The sequence below is a fragment of the Oryctolagus cuniculus genome, chromosome 9, assembly GCF_964237555.1.
Source record: "Oryctolagus cuniculus chromosome 9, mOryCun1.1, whole genome shotgun sequence".
In the NCBI taxonomy this organism is placed as follows: domain Eukaryota; kingdom Metazoa; phylum Chordata; class Mammalia; order Lagomorpha; family Leporidae; genus Oryctolagus; species Oryctolagus cuniculus.
Genome location: NC_091440.1, coordinates 612,876 through 630,573, shown reverse-complemented (window position 1 = coordinate 630,573; position 17,698 = coordinate 612,876). Strand labels below are relative to the sequence as shown.

At 67.1% G+C, this 17,698-nt stretch overlaps 1 protein-coding gene across 5 annotated transcripts in view; it reads right to left on the bottom strand.

Annotated features, from left to right (window-relative positions):
• Window positions 1-2,308: 2,308 nt before the first annotated feature.
• Window positions 2,309-17,698, bottom strand: part of ADPRHL1 (ADP-ribosylhydrolase like 1) — a 34,613-nt gene continuing 19,223 nt past the window's right edge. For 3 of the 5 annotated variants that reach the window (XM_051841684.2, XM_051841685.2, XM_070048533.1), the window contains 2 exons: window positions 16,939-17,092; window positions 2,309-6,339 (listed from right to left, as the gene is read on the bottom strand). In XM_051841684.2, coding sequence (XP_051697644.2) covers window positions 2,832-6,339; window positions 16,939-17,092 — 3,662 coding nt within the window. In that variant the 3' untranslated portion in view covers window positions 2,309-2,831. Of the gene's footprint in view, window positions 6,340-15,410; window positions 15,648-15,802; window positions 17,093-17,698 lie in introns of those variants that run through there. The other 2 variants (XR_011378687.1, XR_011378688.1) reach the window with 1 other exon arrangement.

The window sequence follows — 17,698 nt, the reverse complement described above, 5'->3', positions numbered from 1 at the left end:
CATCACCGCAGACCAGTGCGCACGGCCACGGCGCCCCAGGAAGAATCAGCGGTCCTGATTCCGACAGTGACGCTGCAGGCGGAGCGTCCGCCTGTGGCTGCCCTCGGAGGTCGCTCCTGGCAGAGTCTGCCGCACCCAGGGCACCAGCTCTCCACAGTCACAGGTCACGGGTGGTGCAGGCTCACAGGTGGCTCACAGGTCACGGGTGGTGCAGGCTCACAGGCGGTGCATGGCAACACTAAGAGCCCCGCAGGTGTGCCATGAACTGTGAGCCAGTCAGCTCTGCAGACAAGGCTACCAGACTGGACGCTGGAACACACACGCGGTTTTTCTCTTTCCCTCGGCTTTTATTTGAGACGCCTGCCAAGGGGCAGCTTTTGGTGCAGTGGTTGGGACGCTGCTGTGCCCGGCTTTGAGTCTCGGCGCTGCTTCTAGTCCGGCTCCCAGCGGGCGCGCACCCTGGGAGGTGACAGCAGTGATTCAGGACCTGGGTCCCTGCTACCCACGCGGGAGCCCTGCACGGAGCTCCTGGCTCCTCGCCTCGGCCTGCCCCGGCCACAGCTGCCTTCAGCCAATCGGGGAATTAACCAGTGGATGAGATCTCTCCCTCTCTCTCTCTCTCTGCCTTTCAGATAAGGTGAGAACAAAAATAAGTAAATAGAAATTGAAGGAAAACTTGTCCAATAAAGCAAACTGCCAGCGCAGGGCGGGGCCTGCAACAGTGGCCGCAGCCGGGGGCTGGGGGTCTCCTGCGGAGCCGGCACCCCACTGGGCCGCCCCGGCTGGTTCTGGCTCTCTGCCGTGGGGGGTGGGGGCGCCGTGGGAAATCACCGTTCCCACACAGAGCCCCTGCGGGCTTCAGGAGCAGAGCGGAGGGCGGAGGGCGCTGTGACCTTGAGCCCCTCCCCCGCGTGCCTTTCCTCCCTGTCACCCGCACGAGATTCTGGGCGTTTTTTCCACCACTTAAAATAATTCCACTCAACGCGTTCTCCAGCACTGTGTAAAAATAGAGCCAGGCCCTGGGCTGCTTGCTTCCGCCCGAGAGTGTGATATCTTTATCTGCCCTGCCTGTCATCCCGCCGGCACTGGCTCCAGCACTCTGTGCGACCACAGGTCCAGCCAGAGAGCGCGGTCTGGCCCCCACGCAGACGCCCGCCCCACAGGCCCTGCCTGCTCCCCCACCCCCAGGCCAGGCGCCTCTGACTCCTCAGGCTGGGTCACCACGGCCCTGCAGCCCCCCACCCAGAGAAAGGACCCCCACTCTCCCCAGATGCCCAGCAAGACCCCCAAGCCAAGTCCACAGGCCCTCAAGTCCCGGTGGGGGTCGTCTCGTCCCTGACACTGTGCCCGAGGGCCAGCACCTGCATCTGGGCGACTCTCAGGCTCATGGGGCGCAGCCAGGAACCCAGCAAAGCAACCACCCCCGCAAGGGGGCAGGGGAGCGGCCCTGCGGGGAGGGGACCCCGCGTGCCAAGGGGAGCCAGCGTGGCCCCGCGGGGAGGACAACAGAACTTTGTAGGATTTCGAGGAAACTGCTCTATGGCAGAGGCCAGATGGGACACGGCTCTGCACTCCCTGAGCAGCGGGCGGCCGGCAGCAGGGACCCGGTGGCCCCAGGCTCGCCGTGGGCGGGATGGGCTTGGGGAGGCCTCCCCAAAGCTGAGGTCAGAAAGCGGCTTCCGCTGCCCAGGGCCGAGTGGGTATCTGTGACATCATCCGCGGGCCAGACCATGATTCTGCTGGCCTTCTGTGGCCCAGGGGCCGACATCCCCACCCCCCACCCCCACCCCCCACCCCCTGCTGGACGTTGGAGGCAGAGCCAAGGCAGCAAAGGCCGGGAAGCCTTTGAAAAGCCAAAGTCAACTTTCTGCAAAGAGGGCCGTGAGCAAGCCGGGAGGGCCAGGGTGCAGGCTGTGGCCACAGCAGCCCCGTGTGCCGGGAGGTGTGCGGCTGCCCGAGAGGCCCGGGGCGTGTGGGCACGCGGCTCTGCACGGCGGGCGGCTGGGACTTAGCGCGGGGAACACTGCCGGCTGCTCACAGGAACAGCCTTGGTGGACTGTTTCCTCCTGCCGACTTCTACACGCGATGCCCACGTGGAAGACTCGGGGCGCAGTGGGGACAGTCAGTGGCCACGCGGGCTCCGCACGGGGGCTTCCTGGAGTCGTGCAGCTCCTGGCACAGAGGAGACCTCTCAGCCCCTCGCGGTCGCCCTCTGGACCTCAGCGTGGAGTTTCCAGGCCCAAGGCCCAGGTTCCTGGTGCCGTGTGGCCCACCAGGGCCCCTGCAGCACGGGAGGCCGCAGTCCCTCCAAGTGTTAATAATCTGTTTTTATTCGAATGGCAGATAGAGATATCCCGTCCGCTGGTTCACTCCCCGAATCTGTACAACACCTGGGGCTGGGCCAGGCAAAGCCAGGAGCCAGGAACTCCAGTGGGGTCTCCCATGGGGGTGGCAGGGGCCCGGCCACGGAGCCCTCACCGATGCCTCCCAGGGGCTATGTCAGTGGCAGAGCCAGGACTCGAACCCACCCACTCCGACGTGGGGCCGTCCTCTCCAGGTGTCATGGCTACGTGTTGGCCACAGGGGAGCAGCGGGAGCCCCAGTGGGAGGCCCCGGGGCTCCTGCCGAGCTCTGCGTGTGCAGATGGGGGAGTGAGGCTGATGCCTCCAGGTGGACCAACCTGGGCCTGGCAAAGAGAGACCTCCAGGCCCCGTGCCGGTCACCTCCGTCCACGCCAGCGCGGGTGCAGGGGAGGGGAAGGGCGGCAGCGGAGGACATGGCTGCCCGCGGCGTCGGGGATGGGAGTGGACGCTGCGGGCCCAGAGCTGGCCTCACTTGGGGAGCTCACACGCCTCGTGGGCCCTGACCGTGGTTCTGAAAGACAAATCGAAGGACCTCTGGTCCCCGAAGCTCTGGGCCCTGTACTTTGCCAGGCGCACCGACCTCCGACGCTCGTCTCCCAGCGTCCCCTCCACTGAGGCCCTCGCGGCCCTCTCTGGCCCCTGGGCACCTGGGGCTCCCTCCGATGCTGGGGGCTGGGGACCTGGGTGGCCTCCAGCATCGCGCCCTGGGGAACAGGCCATGGTGCTCTTGCTCCCAAGGCCGCTGTCTCTAGGGGTGGGACCGGGGGCTTCCTCATGCCGGCCAGCAGTGGGTGGCCCTTCCACCATGCTGACAGGCAGCTCCCGGGCCTGCGTTGCTGTCCCGCTGGCCTGGGCCTGCCCCCAGGCGGCCTGGCCTCTGGGCGCATCTGCACGCTGGGTGTCATCTCCCTGGGCTGGGCTCCTCACCTGCCTGCCAGGAGCTGACGGTGCCTGAGGCTCAGCCTTCCGGCCCCCAGGGGCTGCCCTCCGCTTTCCAGAACCACGGGGCTGCTGGGGCTGCTGCGACCGCACGCCTGGCCCGCGGGCACCTTCTCGCCCCCCCACGCCTGCCCGTGCTTGCCGGGTCTGGGCCGCACTCCCAGAGCACTCTGTCTCCAGGCCAACCGTCTGCTCTGCCTCCAGACTTGCTACAGCTGTCAGATGTGCCTCGGGGACAGGGGGCTCCTGACCCCGGGTTCTCCCTACCTGCACAGCCTGGGCCCCCTCTGCCTGCACAGCCTGGGCCCCCTCCCCTAACACAGCCTGGGCCCCCTCTGCCTGCACAGCCTGGGCCCCCTCCCCTAACACAGCCCGGACCCCCTCTGCCTGCACAGCCTGGGCCCCCTCTGCCTGCACAGCCTGGGCCCCCTCTGCCTGCACAGCCCGGACCCCCTCTGCCTGCACAGCCTGGGCCCCCTCCCCTAACACAGCCTGGGCCCCCTCCCCTAACACAGCCTGGGCCCCCTCTGCCTGCCTGGCTGCCCCCTTGGCTGGCACTGTGAGATGTGCATGGGAGGGCCCGGCGGCAGAAGGGGGCTGCTGTCCACCCTGGGCCTGCACAGCCACCAAGGGTCCCCACGGCCCGCCCAGGCCGTGTGCTGAGTGCTCTCCCTGGGGCTCAGGGTGCCTGGCAGCTGCTGTCTGGGGCTGGTCGCCGTCACCCCGAGAGTCTTCCCCCACGGCCTCGCTTCTGCTTCCTAACGCTCTGCTGCTTTTGCTGGCTGCCCACCCATTGGAAAGACGCAGCTGGGGCTCAGCAGGTGCCGGCCCCGGGGGGTAACGCTGCCCTGTGCCTTCCGGGGCGCCGTTCTCTTCAGCTGCACACAGCCCTGGGAGGCGGCCGCCCGGTTCTGGGGCAAGACCCCGGGGCAGACGACTTCCCTCCCCGACTGCACGGCCTGCCGGCCTGGCTGCACCTTCCTTCTTGTCCAAAGTCACCCACTCTCCTGCTGTCTTGGTCTCGGGGCTCTGGGTGCTGCCGGGAGACTGCACCGCGGGAGGCTCGGTGTTCCCCATGGCCGCCGTCTGCCCAGAGCCTCTGCTGCCTGGCGTGGCTTCGTCCAAGGAGGGCAGCCTGTTCTGGGCAGAACGGCCGGCGTCTCCCTGGGCAGCCCCCGGGGGCTGAGCAGGTGCTGTCTCTGGGGGCCTTTTGCCTTCTTCCTGCTCCCACACATCAGCCGTGGTGACACCCTCCGGCCCCCGGCCGTCCTGGGCCGCAGAGCCTCCCCCGGCCTCTCCATGCTGACTGCTGGGGCTCGGCCAGGTGCTTTTTCCTGGGTGGCTTTTTGTGGCCCTGGGCGAATGCGAGGCTGCACCCTGGCTGCCTGTGGGGTTTTCCTTTGGGGCCGGGAACCGATGCTTCTCATAGCTGAGCTCGGGAGCACGCTCTCCGGGGGCGCACTCAGGACCTCCGAGCACACCTGGGCCCTGGCAGCTGCACCTGCCGTCCTGCCCTCCGCGGGGAGCATCCTTTGGCCCCAGCGCTGCCCCTGGGCCCTCAGGACCGGCCCCAGCCGTGCCTGCCGGCTGTGCCTGGAACCCCTGCTCAGGAGCTGGTCTCCCGGCAGCCCGGGTACCCATCCTGTCCTCGGCCATGGTGGGAAACACGGCCTGTGTACTGTCGGCCACGTGCCCTCCCCCGGGGGTGCTCGCCACGCTCTGCGGGGGGGCGGGGGGCATCTCGTGGACGACGGGAAGGCGCAATGTCACCTGGGGGGACTCCATGGCGCACTGTGTCCGCCGAGCGGCCTGCACGGCCAGCGGCTGGAGCGGGGGGATAAGTTCCAGCCCTTTCTCTTCTGGGAGATGCTTTTGGGTGGCAAAGACAGGGTCTCCTTCGCAGGCGGGGGCTGCCTCCTCGGCCTCCTCGTCAGAACTGCACACCGTCATGGTGACTTCGGGGGCTTCCCCTGGGCCGGCCCTCACCTCCCAGGTGGCACCTGCGCTGCCCCCGGCCCTGGGCTCCACTGCCCTGTCTCCTGCGGCTGACCTGGCGCCCCCTGGGGATGGCACAGGCACGAGGCCGGGGAGGGCGTGGCCTTCGTGGGAAGCACGCTCCGTGCTCAGAGCCAGGCCGCCGTCCCCGTGGGCCATCAGTGGCAGCGTGGGGTGCTGGGCGGGCCGGCGCCGGGACTCCGCGTGGCTGATTCTGGCGCAGTGAGCCAGCCAGCTCCTGGGGCCGCAGACCACGGTGGCGATGCTGAGGGCGGGCAGCGGCTCGGCCGTGCAGGCCAGGAAGCGGGCGGGCGGCGTCCTGAGGCAGGTGCTGGCCATGGTGGCCGTGTGCAGCACGCGCACCTGGGGCCTGTGCATCTTCCGGCGCTGCAGGTGCTTCCTCTTGCCCGAGTCCTTGCGCAGGGGCAGCAGGCCGGCCTCGGAGCACAGGCAGCTGCTCTGCTCGAACCTCTCCCGCAGGCGGCACAGGGCCGAGCTCCTGCCCGGGGCCTTGGGCCGGCCCGCGGGGGGCCTCTCGCCGGCCTCCTTCTCCTCCACCGCCAGGAACTTCTTCAGGATGTTTTTCACGAAGCTCTTCCCGGCCGGGGGGCCCCAGCGGGGCTTCTCTCTGGGGAGGGGCCTCTGGCCGGGGCCGCCGGCTGCTTGGCCGGTGCTTTCCTGGAGCCGATGGATGGTGGCGTTCACCAGGCTCCTGCCCGGCCCCTGCTTGTCCCTGGAGATCAGCCGGCCCACCTCCCGGGTCCTCTTGAGGTGGGGCTCTCGGCCCGAGCCCATGAACTTGGCCTGCAGGAGCTGGAAGCGTGTGGGCCGTCGCTGGGCCTCCTGGGGCCCCGGCGGGCGGCCGGCTCTGTGCTCCGGGCCCTCGGCTGCCAGGGGCCCGTCTGCACGGCTGGCGAGGTACAGCAGGAGGCTGCCGAGCAGGGCGCGGGCCGCGGGGTCCCAGGTCCTGCTGACCCTCTTCCTCAGACCCTGCTGCGTGTGCGCCGGCACCGCCCTGCCGCCGGGCTCCCGGCTCTGTGGGCTGTGGAGAGAAACTCACAGTCACATGCCTCGTCATCGCCTCCTCCCAGGGGCTACGGAACGTTTCTAAGGGGGGTCTCCCTCCTGAGTGCCCAGGGGTCCAGGAGGAAGAGCGAGGCTGGGGCGGGGCGGGGCGGGGGGGCTACCACAGCCAGGGGCACCACGGGTGCTCAGGGCCCACTCCCTGCGAAGCCGCCGTAGCTTCTCCCACCCTCCTCCTGGCGTCTTTGAAAGCTCACACTCGGTGTTTGTGTGTTTGCGGGGGGTGTGTGTGTGTGTGTGTGTGCTGTGGAGCGGCGGGTTAAGCTGCAGCCTGGGATGCCCAAGTCCATATTGGAGCGAAATTCAAGTCTCGGCCCCTCCGCTTCCCATCCAGCTCCCTGCCGGCGCCCTGGGAAGGCAGCAGAGGCCGGGCCAAGTGCTTGGGTCCCCGCAGCCCTGGGAGACCTTTGGCTGCTGTGGGCGGTGGGGGAGTGAGCCAGTGGATGGAAGAGCTCCCTTCACTCTGCCTTCAAATCGATGAATCCGTCTTAAACCCAGCTTCGTGAAAGCAGGGGAAAACCGCTTTGCCTGGGTGGGGCGTGTGGAACACGAACATGGGCACATTCTGCTCACGTAGACAGGCCAAGAACCCAGAATCACTGGGGTACACGCTCACGCCTCAGGGCCCCCGGGCCTGCCCTCACCTCCCAGGTGGTCATAGCCTCTGCGTGGCCATTCTGCTGCAGGCTTGTGGGGCCCTGACCGACGGCACAGCCCCCGTGACCCAGCTCTGGGCAGGGCCTGGGAACCTGCACCCCTAAGGGGAGCTGGCAGAGCCAACACTGCTGGTCCAGGGCCCCGTCCTGAGCCCACGGAGAGAGCAGGACCAGCCCGTACCGTGGACAGCCGTGGATTACAGAACCAGCACGCTGGTGCAGACACTGACAGACTCACACCAAGCCCGGATGCGTCCACGGCCACGGCGGGTGTGAGCGAGCTCGCCCTCAGCGGGGCTGCAGAGTGATCCCGCAGCAGCTGCACGGCACGTGGGGGCTCTGCCGCCCGGGAGGCAGCCGCCCCTCTCCTCCCAGCTGGCAGACCGGTCCCGGGGCAGCCGCACGCCCTGGGCCCAGACGCCCCACCCCGCATCTCGGGGACCAGAAGGGAAGCTCCCAGGGTCATGCAGCTGCCCGTGCAGGCGGTGCCCACTGAGGCTGGCACTCAGGCCACGCCTCCACGACACTGAGGCCACAGCCAGCGGCTGCCTCCCTTGCCTCCTGGGCCATTTGCCAACCCATCCCCTCCACGAGGGCCAGGTCAGCGGCGGAGGCTGCACGGGGCTGGGCCCTGGGGGCTTCGCTTCCTAGGACGTGGTCCGCAGGGCGTCCCTCAGGGTCTCCAGGCCAGGAGGGCACTGTGGGCACCTGCGCCCCCCTCAACCCTCCTCCCCTGCTCCTCAGTTAGGGTTCATGTGCTGTGCCCGTCCCCCGGCCTGCAGTTCCCACGCGGTCTCTGCAGCAGTGGGGCAGCCACTTGGCCTCAGCCGCGGGGCTGTGAGTGACCACGGGCACCTCTCAGCTGATGGCCGCTCAGTTCAGCAGCGCAGGGCTGCCCCTCTGCTGTCCAGGTCAGAGTGTCTGGCAGGACGTCTGGGGTCTTAAAGGCATCAAGTCACGTGACCGAACCCAGCCGCCCTCACCTCGTGTCCCCTGCTGGGTAGGTGGAGCCCCAGGCCCGACTGTCCTCTGTCGGCTGCTCCCACCCGGTGCCACCTCTGGCTAGCAGACTGCGTCCCCAGTCTCCGCCTCCACGCTGGCCTGAGGCCCCCAGCTCTGCACCCGGGCCCAGCAAGGAGGCCTGCTCCAGCAGGGGCCGCCCACTGTTTCAGGGTGGAGTCCAGGCTCCTGACGGCCACGGGACCCCGGGACCCCCGATCCTCCTCTTCCAGGGCCTCTGCTCATTCCAAGGCCTCAGCTGCCGGAAGCTCGGCCGTGGCCACCGTCCTGTGCCCTCCTGGCTCCCCCGTGAGGTCCACCTCCCGCTCTCCTCAGCAGTGCCTCTCAGGGTCACTCAGCTCCTGTCCCTTGGGACCTGCCCTCTGCTGTGGCAGCACGTGGCACATCTGCGGCTCCTGGTTAGCCACGCTCCGTGTGGGCCCGTGTGGGCCCGTGTGGTCTCTGCTACACGCCTGAGCCCCAGCCATGCTCTGTGAGGGCCCGTGTGGTCTCTGCTGCACACCTGAGCCCAGCCATGCTCCGTGTGGGCCCGTGTGGTCTCTGCTACACACCTGAGCCCCAGCCATGCTCCGTGAGGTCCCGTGTGGTCTCTGTCAAGTGCCTGAGCCCAGCCATGCTCCGTGTGGGCCCGTGTGGTCTCTGCTGGGTGCCCGAGCCCCAGCCATGCTCCGTGAGGTCCCGTGTGGTCTCTGTCAGGTGCCCGAACCTCAGCCATGCTCCGTGTGGGCCCGTGTGGTCTCTGTCAAGTGCCTGAGCCCAGCCATGCTCCGTGTGGGCCCGTGTGCTCTCTGTCAGGTGCCCGAACCTCAGCCATGCTCCGTGTGGGCCCGTGTGGTCTCTGTCAAGTGCCTGAGCCCAGCCATGCTCCGTGTGGGCCCGTGTGGTCTCTGTCAAGTGCCTGAGCCCAGCCATGCTCCGTGTGGGCCCGTGTGCTCTCTGTCAGGTGCCCGAACCTCAGCCATGCTCCGTGTGGGCCCGTGTAGTCTCTGTCAAGTGCCTGAGCCCAGCCATGCTCCGTGTGGGCCCGTGTAGTCTCTGTCAAGTGCCTGAGCCCAGCCATGCTCCGTGTGGGCCCGTGTAGTCTCTGTCAAGTGCCTGAGCCCAGCCGTGCTCCGTGAGGTCCCGTGTGGTCTCTGCTGGGCACCTGAGCCCCAGCCATGCTCTGTGTGGGCCCGTGTGGTCTCTGCTGGGCACCTGAGCCCCAGCCATGCTCCGTGTGGGCCCGTGTGGTCTCTGTCAGGTGCCTGAGCCCCAGCCATGCTCCGTGTGGGCCCGTGTGGTCTCTGTCAGGTGCCTGAGCCCCAGCCATGATCCATGTGGGCCCGTGTGGTCTCTGTCAGGTGCCTGAGCCCCAGCCATGATCCGTGTGGGCCCGTGTGGTCTCTGCTGCACACCTGAGCCCCAGCCATGCTCTGTGTGGGCCCGTGTGGTCTCTGTCAGGTGCCTGAGCCCCAGCCATGCTCCGTGTGGGCCCGTGTGGTCTCTGTCAGGTGCCTGAGCCCCAGCCATGATCCGTGTGGGCCCGTGTGGTCTCTGCTGCACACCTGAGCCCCAGCCATGCTCTGTGTGGGCCCGTGTGGTCTCTGTCAGGTGCCTGAGCCCCAGCCATGCTCCGTGTGGGCCCGTGTGGTCTCTGTCAAGTGCCTGAGCCCCAGCCATGCTCTGTGTGGGCCCGTGTGGTCTCTGCTGCACACCTGAGCCCCAGCCATGCTCCGTGTGGGCCCGTGTGGTCTCTGCTCACTGCTGGATGCCTGAGCCCCAGCCCCGTGGAGAGCGGGTGGCAGTGGGGATGGTGGGTCTGAGCTGTGGAGGTAGTGGGAGCCACAGGCCTGAAGAGACCACGTGCCGGGCCTCCGGCAGGCCCAGCCACCTCCCCGGAGCCCCGGCACACAGCAGCTGCTGCTCTCTGGGCTATTTCAGTGTGTGCATGACTGTGGCGCTGAGTCACTACGAGGACTGAAATAGCCACACTGACCACACGCCGTGGGCATGTGCTGGCCGGCGGGCCAAGGCCGTGAAGCTCACCCTCGTGGACGGTGTTGGAGCTCCGTGCTCTGGGCAGAGAGACGGGAATGCGAGTGGTCGTGCCCGGAGGCGCACAGGCAGGAGGAAGCCCAGGGCTCTGCAGACACGGTTCCGCGCAGAGCGCTGGTCTGGGAGTGCCGTGGTCACTTCTCGGTGCTTCTCACAGCTCGGACGTCACAGCGGGCCCACGCCCAGCACAGCGGCCACAGCAGGTCCACGTTCCTTGGCCCTGGTGACCAGTGACACAGCTGGGCCCGGTTCCAGGGCAGCATTGGGCAACCAGCGAAGCTAACGGCCACTAGAAGGAGGCCTGACTCCCTGTGCCCACTGCAGCGGGCTCTTGTCTCCAGCTCTGGGGAAGGTTCCAGCAGGTTCCAGAAGGCATGTGTGCCCCCTGGGAATGCTCCTGCAGAGGAGCTCAGCTGTGCTCTGGGCCCTATGGGCTGAGGATGGGGGTGGGCCCCCAGCAGGAGAGGACAGGGGAGCCACACCCACGCGAGGCCACTGGCTACACCACCTGACCCGGGAGCTGAACCTGCCTTCTGGCTGCAGGTCTGCATGCTGGGCCTTTGGGCCTGGAGCAGTCCCTTCCCTCCCAGCAGACTCCTACTCATCCCTCAAAACCCTTCCCCAGGTGATCTGTGAGGGCCTGGGTTGGGGTGGCAGTGTGGCCCTCAGAGCAGAGCAGCCAAGCACGTTTTGCGAGGCCTGCGTTTCCCGTCACACCCACTTGTGCGCCCCCGGGACGATGGCTGGGGCACCTCGTGGCACTCAACAGCCTGGACCTGTGCAGACTGCGCAGACTCTGTCAGTGGCCCTGAGCCGGCGGGGGGCATGGAGGCGCCTGGGCCTGGTCACGACCCTGGATGCAGCAGACGTGGCCCTGGCAGAGTGGAGTGCGCTCCTCCAGGGCCGGCATGAGCCGCGCCGCGAGCCTTCCATGTTCAGCCAGCCAGCGGTGAGAGTCACTGAGAGCGTATCAGAGGGGCCGGGAAGCCCGCGGGGAGACACCCCCAGGCCCGCGCCTGGGCTGGACGCCACCTTCCTGCTCAGCCAGGGGCCTCGGCAGACCCCGCGCTCTCAGGGGACGCCTGGCCCACCCGGCCACACCCTCAGGCCCACGAGTGCACTGTGGAGTGGCCGCCAGCAGGGCCCCCATCACCGTCCTGCCCTCCGCGGCCCCCTGCATCCCGAGGCCAGTCGGAGCCGCGCTGTGCCCAGGTGGGGGCACCCTCCACCCCCCTCGGAGGGGGTCTCAGGCTCTCCTGCCCCCACCCCAAGATGCTCAGGTGCCCTTGGGAAATGAACCACAGCTGCAGTGAGTGATGGCACCGCACGAGCCCGCCCCGCCCCGCCTGGGGACTCAACCGCCCTGCGCCTGCCCTCAGCACACACCTGTCTGCTTCTCTGGTGGCCTGGCCCATGGCGGCCCTGTCACCTGCTCGCAGGAGGTCTGTGGTGCGTGTCCCACCCAAGGCCTCACATCTGCCTCTGGAGCACCTCTGCACAGGGCTGGGGCTCAGTGCCCCCGCCCCACGGAGTCTTCCTCGCACAAGCGACTCCTAGGGACACTCAGTGACCAGACAGGCAGCCACGTCCTCACCTCTGTCTACACTGGCACAGAGCGACAGCCTGGGACACGCAGTGACCAGAAATAGGCAGCTTCGTCCTCACCTCTGTCTACACTGGCACACAGCGACACCCTGGGACACGCAGTGACCAGACAGGCAGCCACGCCCTCACCTCCGTCTACACTGACACACAGTGACACCCTGGGACACACAGTGACCAGAGACGGGCAGCCGTGTCCTCACCTCTGTCTACACTGGCACACAGTGACACCCCGGGCCAGACAGGCAGCCACGTCCTCACCTCTGTCTACAATGGCACACACAATGACCAGAGATGGGCAGCCGTGTCCTCACCTCCATCTACACTGGCACACAGCGACACCCTGGGACATGCAATGACCAGAGATAGGCAGCCGTGTCCTCACCTCTGTCTACACTGGCACACAGTGACACCCCGGACCAGACAGGCAGCCACGTCCTCACCTCTGTCCTCCGTGGTACACAGCGATGCCTGTGGACACACGAGCCTGTGAGTCTCAAGGCAATGGCTGCTGTGTCCATCCCTACCAGGCCACAAGGACCAGGGAGGCCGGGCCCCCTCAGCCCCGCCCCCGCACACCAGCACCCAGCAGTGTCCTGGGGCAGGCGAGCGGAGGGGACGGGGCCATCTGCCCGGTGCCCTCCTGGGCTCCACTGGTCCTCACAGGACAGACGGTCTGCCTGGCTGTCGAGAGCTCAGAGCCCAGGCCAGGGTGTGGGTCCACGAAGCTTTAGCAAAGGCCAGTGGGGAGTGACCTCTGCGGCCGGGCGGTCATCCATGAGCCAGCAGCACTGCCTGGAGCCCGGCTTCCCCTGCGGTGACCACTGGGGCCCAGGGTCCATTTGGCAAGTCACTGTCGCAGCGAGAGCAGCAGCCTGGGCCAGGCTCCAGACCGGAGCAGGGTCTCCGTGAGGTGGGTTATAGACCGAGACAAGTCGGAACTTCCCGATGTTCTGCAGATAAATCCGTGTTGGATTCCTGAGTATGGAAACGGACGCTGGGGCTGGGGGCAGGGGCCTTCTGCGGGGGGGGGGGAGGGGATCTCCCTCCCAGCGGGCCTGAAGCCGCCAGCTCGGCTGTGACAGCCCCGGTGTGGCCGAGCCACGAGGTTGTGCACGGCTGCTGGCTGTCTCCTGCCAGGAGAGGCTGTGCTAACGGGGGGTCAGAGGACCCGGACGCCTGTGTCTCCCTGGAAACAACCCGGCTTCAGGCTGATGGGCAGGGCCATGTGCCCCCTCGCTGTGACAGGGAAATGTCGCCACGTGTGGGTTCTCACCCTGAGCTGTGCCGGGTGTGCGATGGCTCATTTGGTTTTAACTGGCAACGCGTGCACAGTCAGGGCTTGAGGACGAGGCCGCGCTGTGGTGCTGGTCCCAGGGTCACTCCCAGTGCTGGTCCCAGGGTCACTCCCAGTGCTGATCCCAGGGTCACTCCCAGGGCTGGTCCCAGGGTCACTCCCAGTGCTGGTCCCAGGGTCACTCCCAGGGCTGGTCCCAGGGTGGCTTCCAGTGCTGGTCCCAGGGTCACTCCCAGTGCTGGTCCCAGGGTGGCTTCCAGTGCTGGTCCCAGGGTCACTCCCAGTGCTGATCCCAGGGTCACTCCCAGGGCTGGTCCCAGGGTCACTCCCAGTGCTGGTCCCAGGGTCACTCCCAGTGCTGATCCCAGGGTCACTCCCAGGGCTGGTCCCAGGGTCACTCCCAGGGCTGGTCCCAGGGTCACTCCCAGTGCTGGTCCCAGGGTCACTCCCAGTACTGGTCCCAGGGTCACTCCCAGTGCTGGTCCCAGGGTCACTTTCAGGGCTGGTCCCAGGGTGGCTTCCAGTGCTGGTCCCAGGGTCACTCCCAGTACTGGTCCCAGGGTCACTCCCAGTGCTGGTCCCCAGGGTCACTCCCAGTGCTGGTCCCAGGGTCACTTTCAGTGCTGGTCCCAGGGTCACTCCCAGTGCTGGTCCCAGGGTCACTTTCAGGGCTGGTCCCAGGGTGGCTTCCAGTGCTGGTCCCAGGGTCATTCCCAGTGCTGGTCCCAGGGTCACTTTCAGTGCTGGTCCCAGGGTCACTCCCAGTGCTGGTCCCAGGGTCACTCCCAGTGCTGGTCCCAGGGTCACTCCCAGTACTGGTCCCAGAGTCACTCCCAGTGCTGGTCCCCAGGTCGCTTCCATCGGGGGTTTAAGCTGAGCTGGTGTGGCCCCGGGTGAGTTTTTGGGTGAAGGAGACTTGCTCTGAGGTCCTTGTGGGCGTTTCCCGTTCCGTCACTGACCCTGGGTTGATTTCCCGGCCGCTCGGGTGAGCGGGGCTGGCGTCACACAGGTCACTCCGGGGTTGAGGGCCTGGGCTGGGCCGTCACCTGACCAGATTGCTCTCACACCTGCTGCTTTGCTCTGGGTGAGAAACTCACCCCCTCTTCCAGCCGACCCCTCGGCTACACACCCCGCGCGTCAGCACCCGCGCTGCAGGAGGCAGAGTGCGTGGACCCCAGCGCAGTGGGACGGACGGGGTGGGGCCGCCTCACCCTAGGGAGGCCCCAGCGCACACTGCGGTCGACTCCTGCAGCCGAGTGACCCGAGTGCTCCCCGCACGGTCAGGACAGAACGCGGCACCTGCCACTCCTGCCTCTTGCTGGTCCTCAGATGTGAAGATGCGGGGAGAAGAACTTCCGAGGAAAAGCACCCCTCTCCTGATGCACACTGTCCACACGTGGCCTCCCCCGGGCACCAGGCCACAGAACCCTGGCACGGGGCCTGCTACACCTGCGAGGAGGCCATCCGCGCTGTCCCCCCCACCCAAGCCACCGCAAGGGGTACTGCTGACGGATGTGGGGGAAGCAGGTGCAGCGGGTCACCCGCCCCACCCACGCCTGCCTTGAGAGCTCACCCGGGCCTCAGGCGCGACTTACGGCGTGCGCCACCCCAAGGCCCTGCAGCCACACCGCCCTGTTAGGGGCGCTCGGAGGATTAAACTGGGGACAGAACATCTAAGATCATCAGCATTTCAGAGATACTGGACACAAAACACTGTTGCAGTCAGAAGCAACGCTTAGAAGGAACCACAAGCTGTTTAGAAACGGGAGCAACATCAGCCTGCCGGGCCCAGCGCGGCGCCCTGCCTCCTCCACCCTTCCCCACCCCGGGACGTGCCTGCCACGGTGGTCTCCGTCATGTTCTGGGCCTGGCCGCTGGGGGCTCTTGTCAGCTGTCCCCTTAGACAGAATCCCACCATCCCCGCCATGAAGGGAGGGTCTGATTTGCACCCCTGCCACCTGCCCCAGCCTCGTTCCCCTGTGGGGCTGCGGGAGTCCCATCCTGCCCCACAGCACGGGGTGCATGCCGCCTGTACTCGCCTGCGCCACAGAAGGCCCTGCCCACAGTCACGTGGGACCGCAGAACCGGTGTTCTCCCTCCCAGGTCTCTCCCAGCCAGACATCTCTGCCGCGCGCCCCGGAGACACCAGGAACAGCATGGGCAGCTCACGGCCTGTCTTCCCCATGAGCCATTCCCCACGGGTCGACCTTAGAGTGCGGGTGTTTCTGAAAACACGGGCCCTGGAGGGAAAGCGCACTGACTTTCTGTCATGAGGGCCAAGTGCACCGAGCTGCGGCCCAGGTCGCGTGCGTGGTGAGGTGGTAGGTCTGCCCACCGACGGGCGGGCGGGGCTGTCGCTGGGTCACTGCGGGGAGTGGTGCACCCGCTGTGCGACAATAAAACACACCCGTGGCCCGGGAGGCCGCTGGTTACACTGTATTTGCAAGTCTGAGTGGCAGACCTAGGGGACATCAGCGGTGCCAAAGGTTTGGTGCAGGTGAACGAGACACTCACAGGACAAACGGTGGTTTCCTCAGGCAGCTGGGTCCTGAGCCTGGGCCTGACACCAGGCTGCAGCCCACTAGGCGGCCTGCCCTGCTGAAGATGTGGTGTGCATGCCGGGGCCGCCCTCACTGAGGACCGTGGGTGGTGTGAACCCTGGGGCACCCTCACTGAGGACCGCAGGTGGTGTGGACGACGGGGCTGTCTTACTGAGGACCGTGGGTGGTGTGAACCCTGGGGCACCTGCACTGAGGACCGCGGGTGGTGTGGACGACGGGGCTGTCTCACTGAGGACCGTGGGTGGTGTGCACGCCGAGGCCGCCCTCACTGAGGACCGCGGGTGGTGTGGACACTGGGACACCCTCACTGAGGACCGTGGGTGGTGTGAACCCTGGGGCACCCTCACTGAGGACCGCAGGTGGTGTGGACGACGGGGCTGTCTTACTGAGGACCGTGGGTGGTGTGAACCCTGGGGCACCCGCACTGAGGACCGCGGGTGGTATGGACGACGGGGCTGTCTCACTGAGGACCGTGGGTGGTGTGCACGCCGAGGCCGCCCTCACTGAGGACCGCGGGTGGTGTGGACACTGGGACACCCTCACTGAGGACCGTGGGTGGTGTGAACCCTGGGGCACCCGCACTGAGGACCGCAGGTGGTGTGGACGACGGGGCTGTCTCACTGAGGGCCGTGGGTGGTGTGGACGACGGGGCTGTCTCACTGAGGGCCGTGGGTGGTATGGACACTGGGACACCCTCACTGAGAACCGTGGGTGGTGTGGACGCTGGGGCCGTCTCACTGAGAACCGTGGGTGGTGTGGACGCTGGGGCCGTCTCACTGAGGACCGTGGGTGGTGTGGACACTGGGACACCCTCTCTGAGGGCCGTGGGTGGTGTGGACGCTGGGTCACCCTCACTGAGGACCATGGGTGGTGTGGACGCTGGGTCACCCTCACTGAGGACCGTGGGTGGTGTGGACACTGGGGCACCCTCACTGAGGACCGTGGGTGGTGTGGACACTGGGGCACCCTCACTGAGGACCGTGGGTGGTGTGAACCCTGGGACACCCTCTCTGAGGACCGTGGGTGGTGTGGATGCTGGGGCCGTCTCACTGAGAACCGTGGGTGGTGTGGATACTGGGGCCGTCTCACTGAGGACTGTGGGTGGTGTGGACGCTGGAGCTGCCCTCACTGAGGACCGTGGGTGGTGTGAACCCTGGGACACCCTCTCTGAGGACCGTGGGTGGTATGGACGCTGGGACACCCTCTCTGAGGACCATGGGTGGTGTGGACGCTGGGGTACCCTCACTGAGGACCGTGGGTGGTGTAGACGCTGGGACACTCTCTCTGAGGACCATGATTGGTGTGAACCCTGGGGTACCCTCACTGAGGACTTTGGGTGGTGTGGACTCTGGGGCCTGCTGCCTAGGAGGGAACCAGAGTAGCTTTACTTCTCCTCGGTGGACAGGCGGTAGAGGGCCGCGCCCAGGTCCTGCAGCCGTGCCTGGTGCTCCAGCCCCTGGTAGAGGCCCCTGGGGACGGCGTCCAGGCCGTACAGCAGTCCGAACAGGCAGCCGGCGATCGTGCCCGTGGCCCCGCTCTCACCTGAAACGGCAAACGCGGGCCTGTGCCAGTGCCGCCCCCATGGCCTTCCTGGGCGGCCCTCAGCCAGCCCCCCCCACCACTGTGTCCCATGGCCCCTCCCCCCCCGGGACACCGCTGTGAAGGAGGTGCCATCCAGCCTGCACACGTCTGCCTCCCGCTCTGTCTGCCTCCCGCTCTGTCTCGGGGTCGGCGCTTGGGCAAGCTGCTCGACTCCCTTGGGATCCTTTTTTTTTTTTTTTTTTTTTGACAGGCAGAGTGGACAGTGAGAGAGAGAGACCGAGAGAAAGGTCTTCCTTTTGCCATTGGTTCACCCTCCAATGGCCGCCACGGCCGGCGTGCTGTGGCCGGCGCACCGCGCCTATCTGAAGCCAGGAGCCAGGTGTTTCCTCCTGGTCTCCCATGGGGTGCAGGGCCCAAGCACTTGGGCCATCCTCCACTGCACTCCCTGGCCATAGCAGAGGGCTGGCCTGGAAGAGGGGCAACCGGGACAGAATCTGGCGCCCCGACCGGGACTAGAACCCAGGGTGCCAGCACCGCAGGAGGAGGATTAGCCTAGCGAGCCGCAGCGCCGGCCAAGGGATCCATTTTTAAAATCGGCGAAGCAGG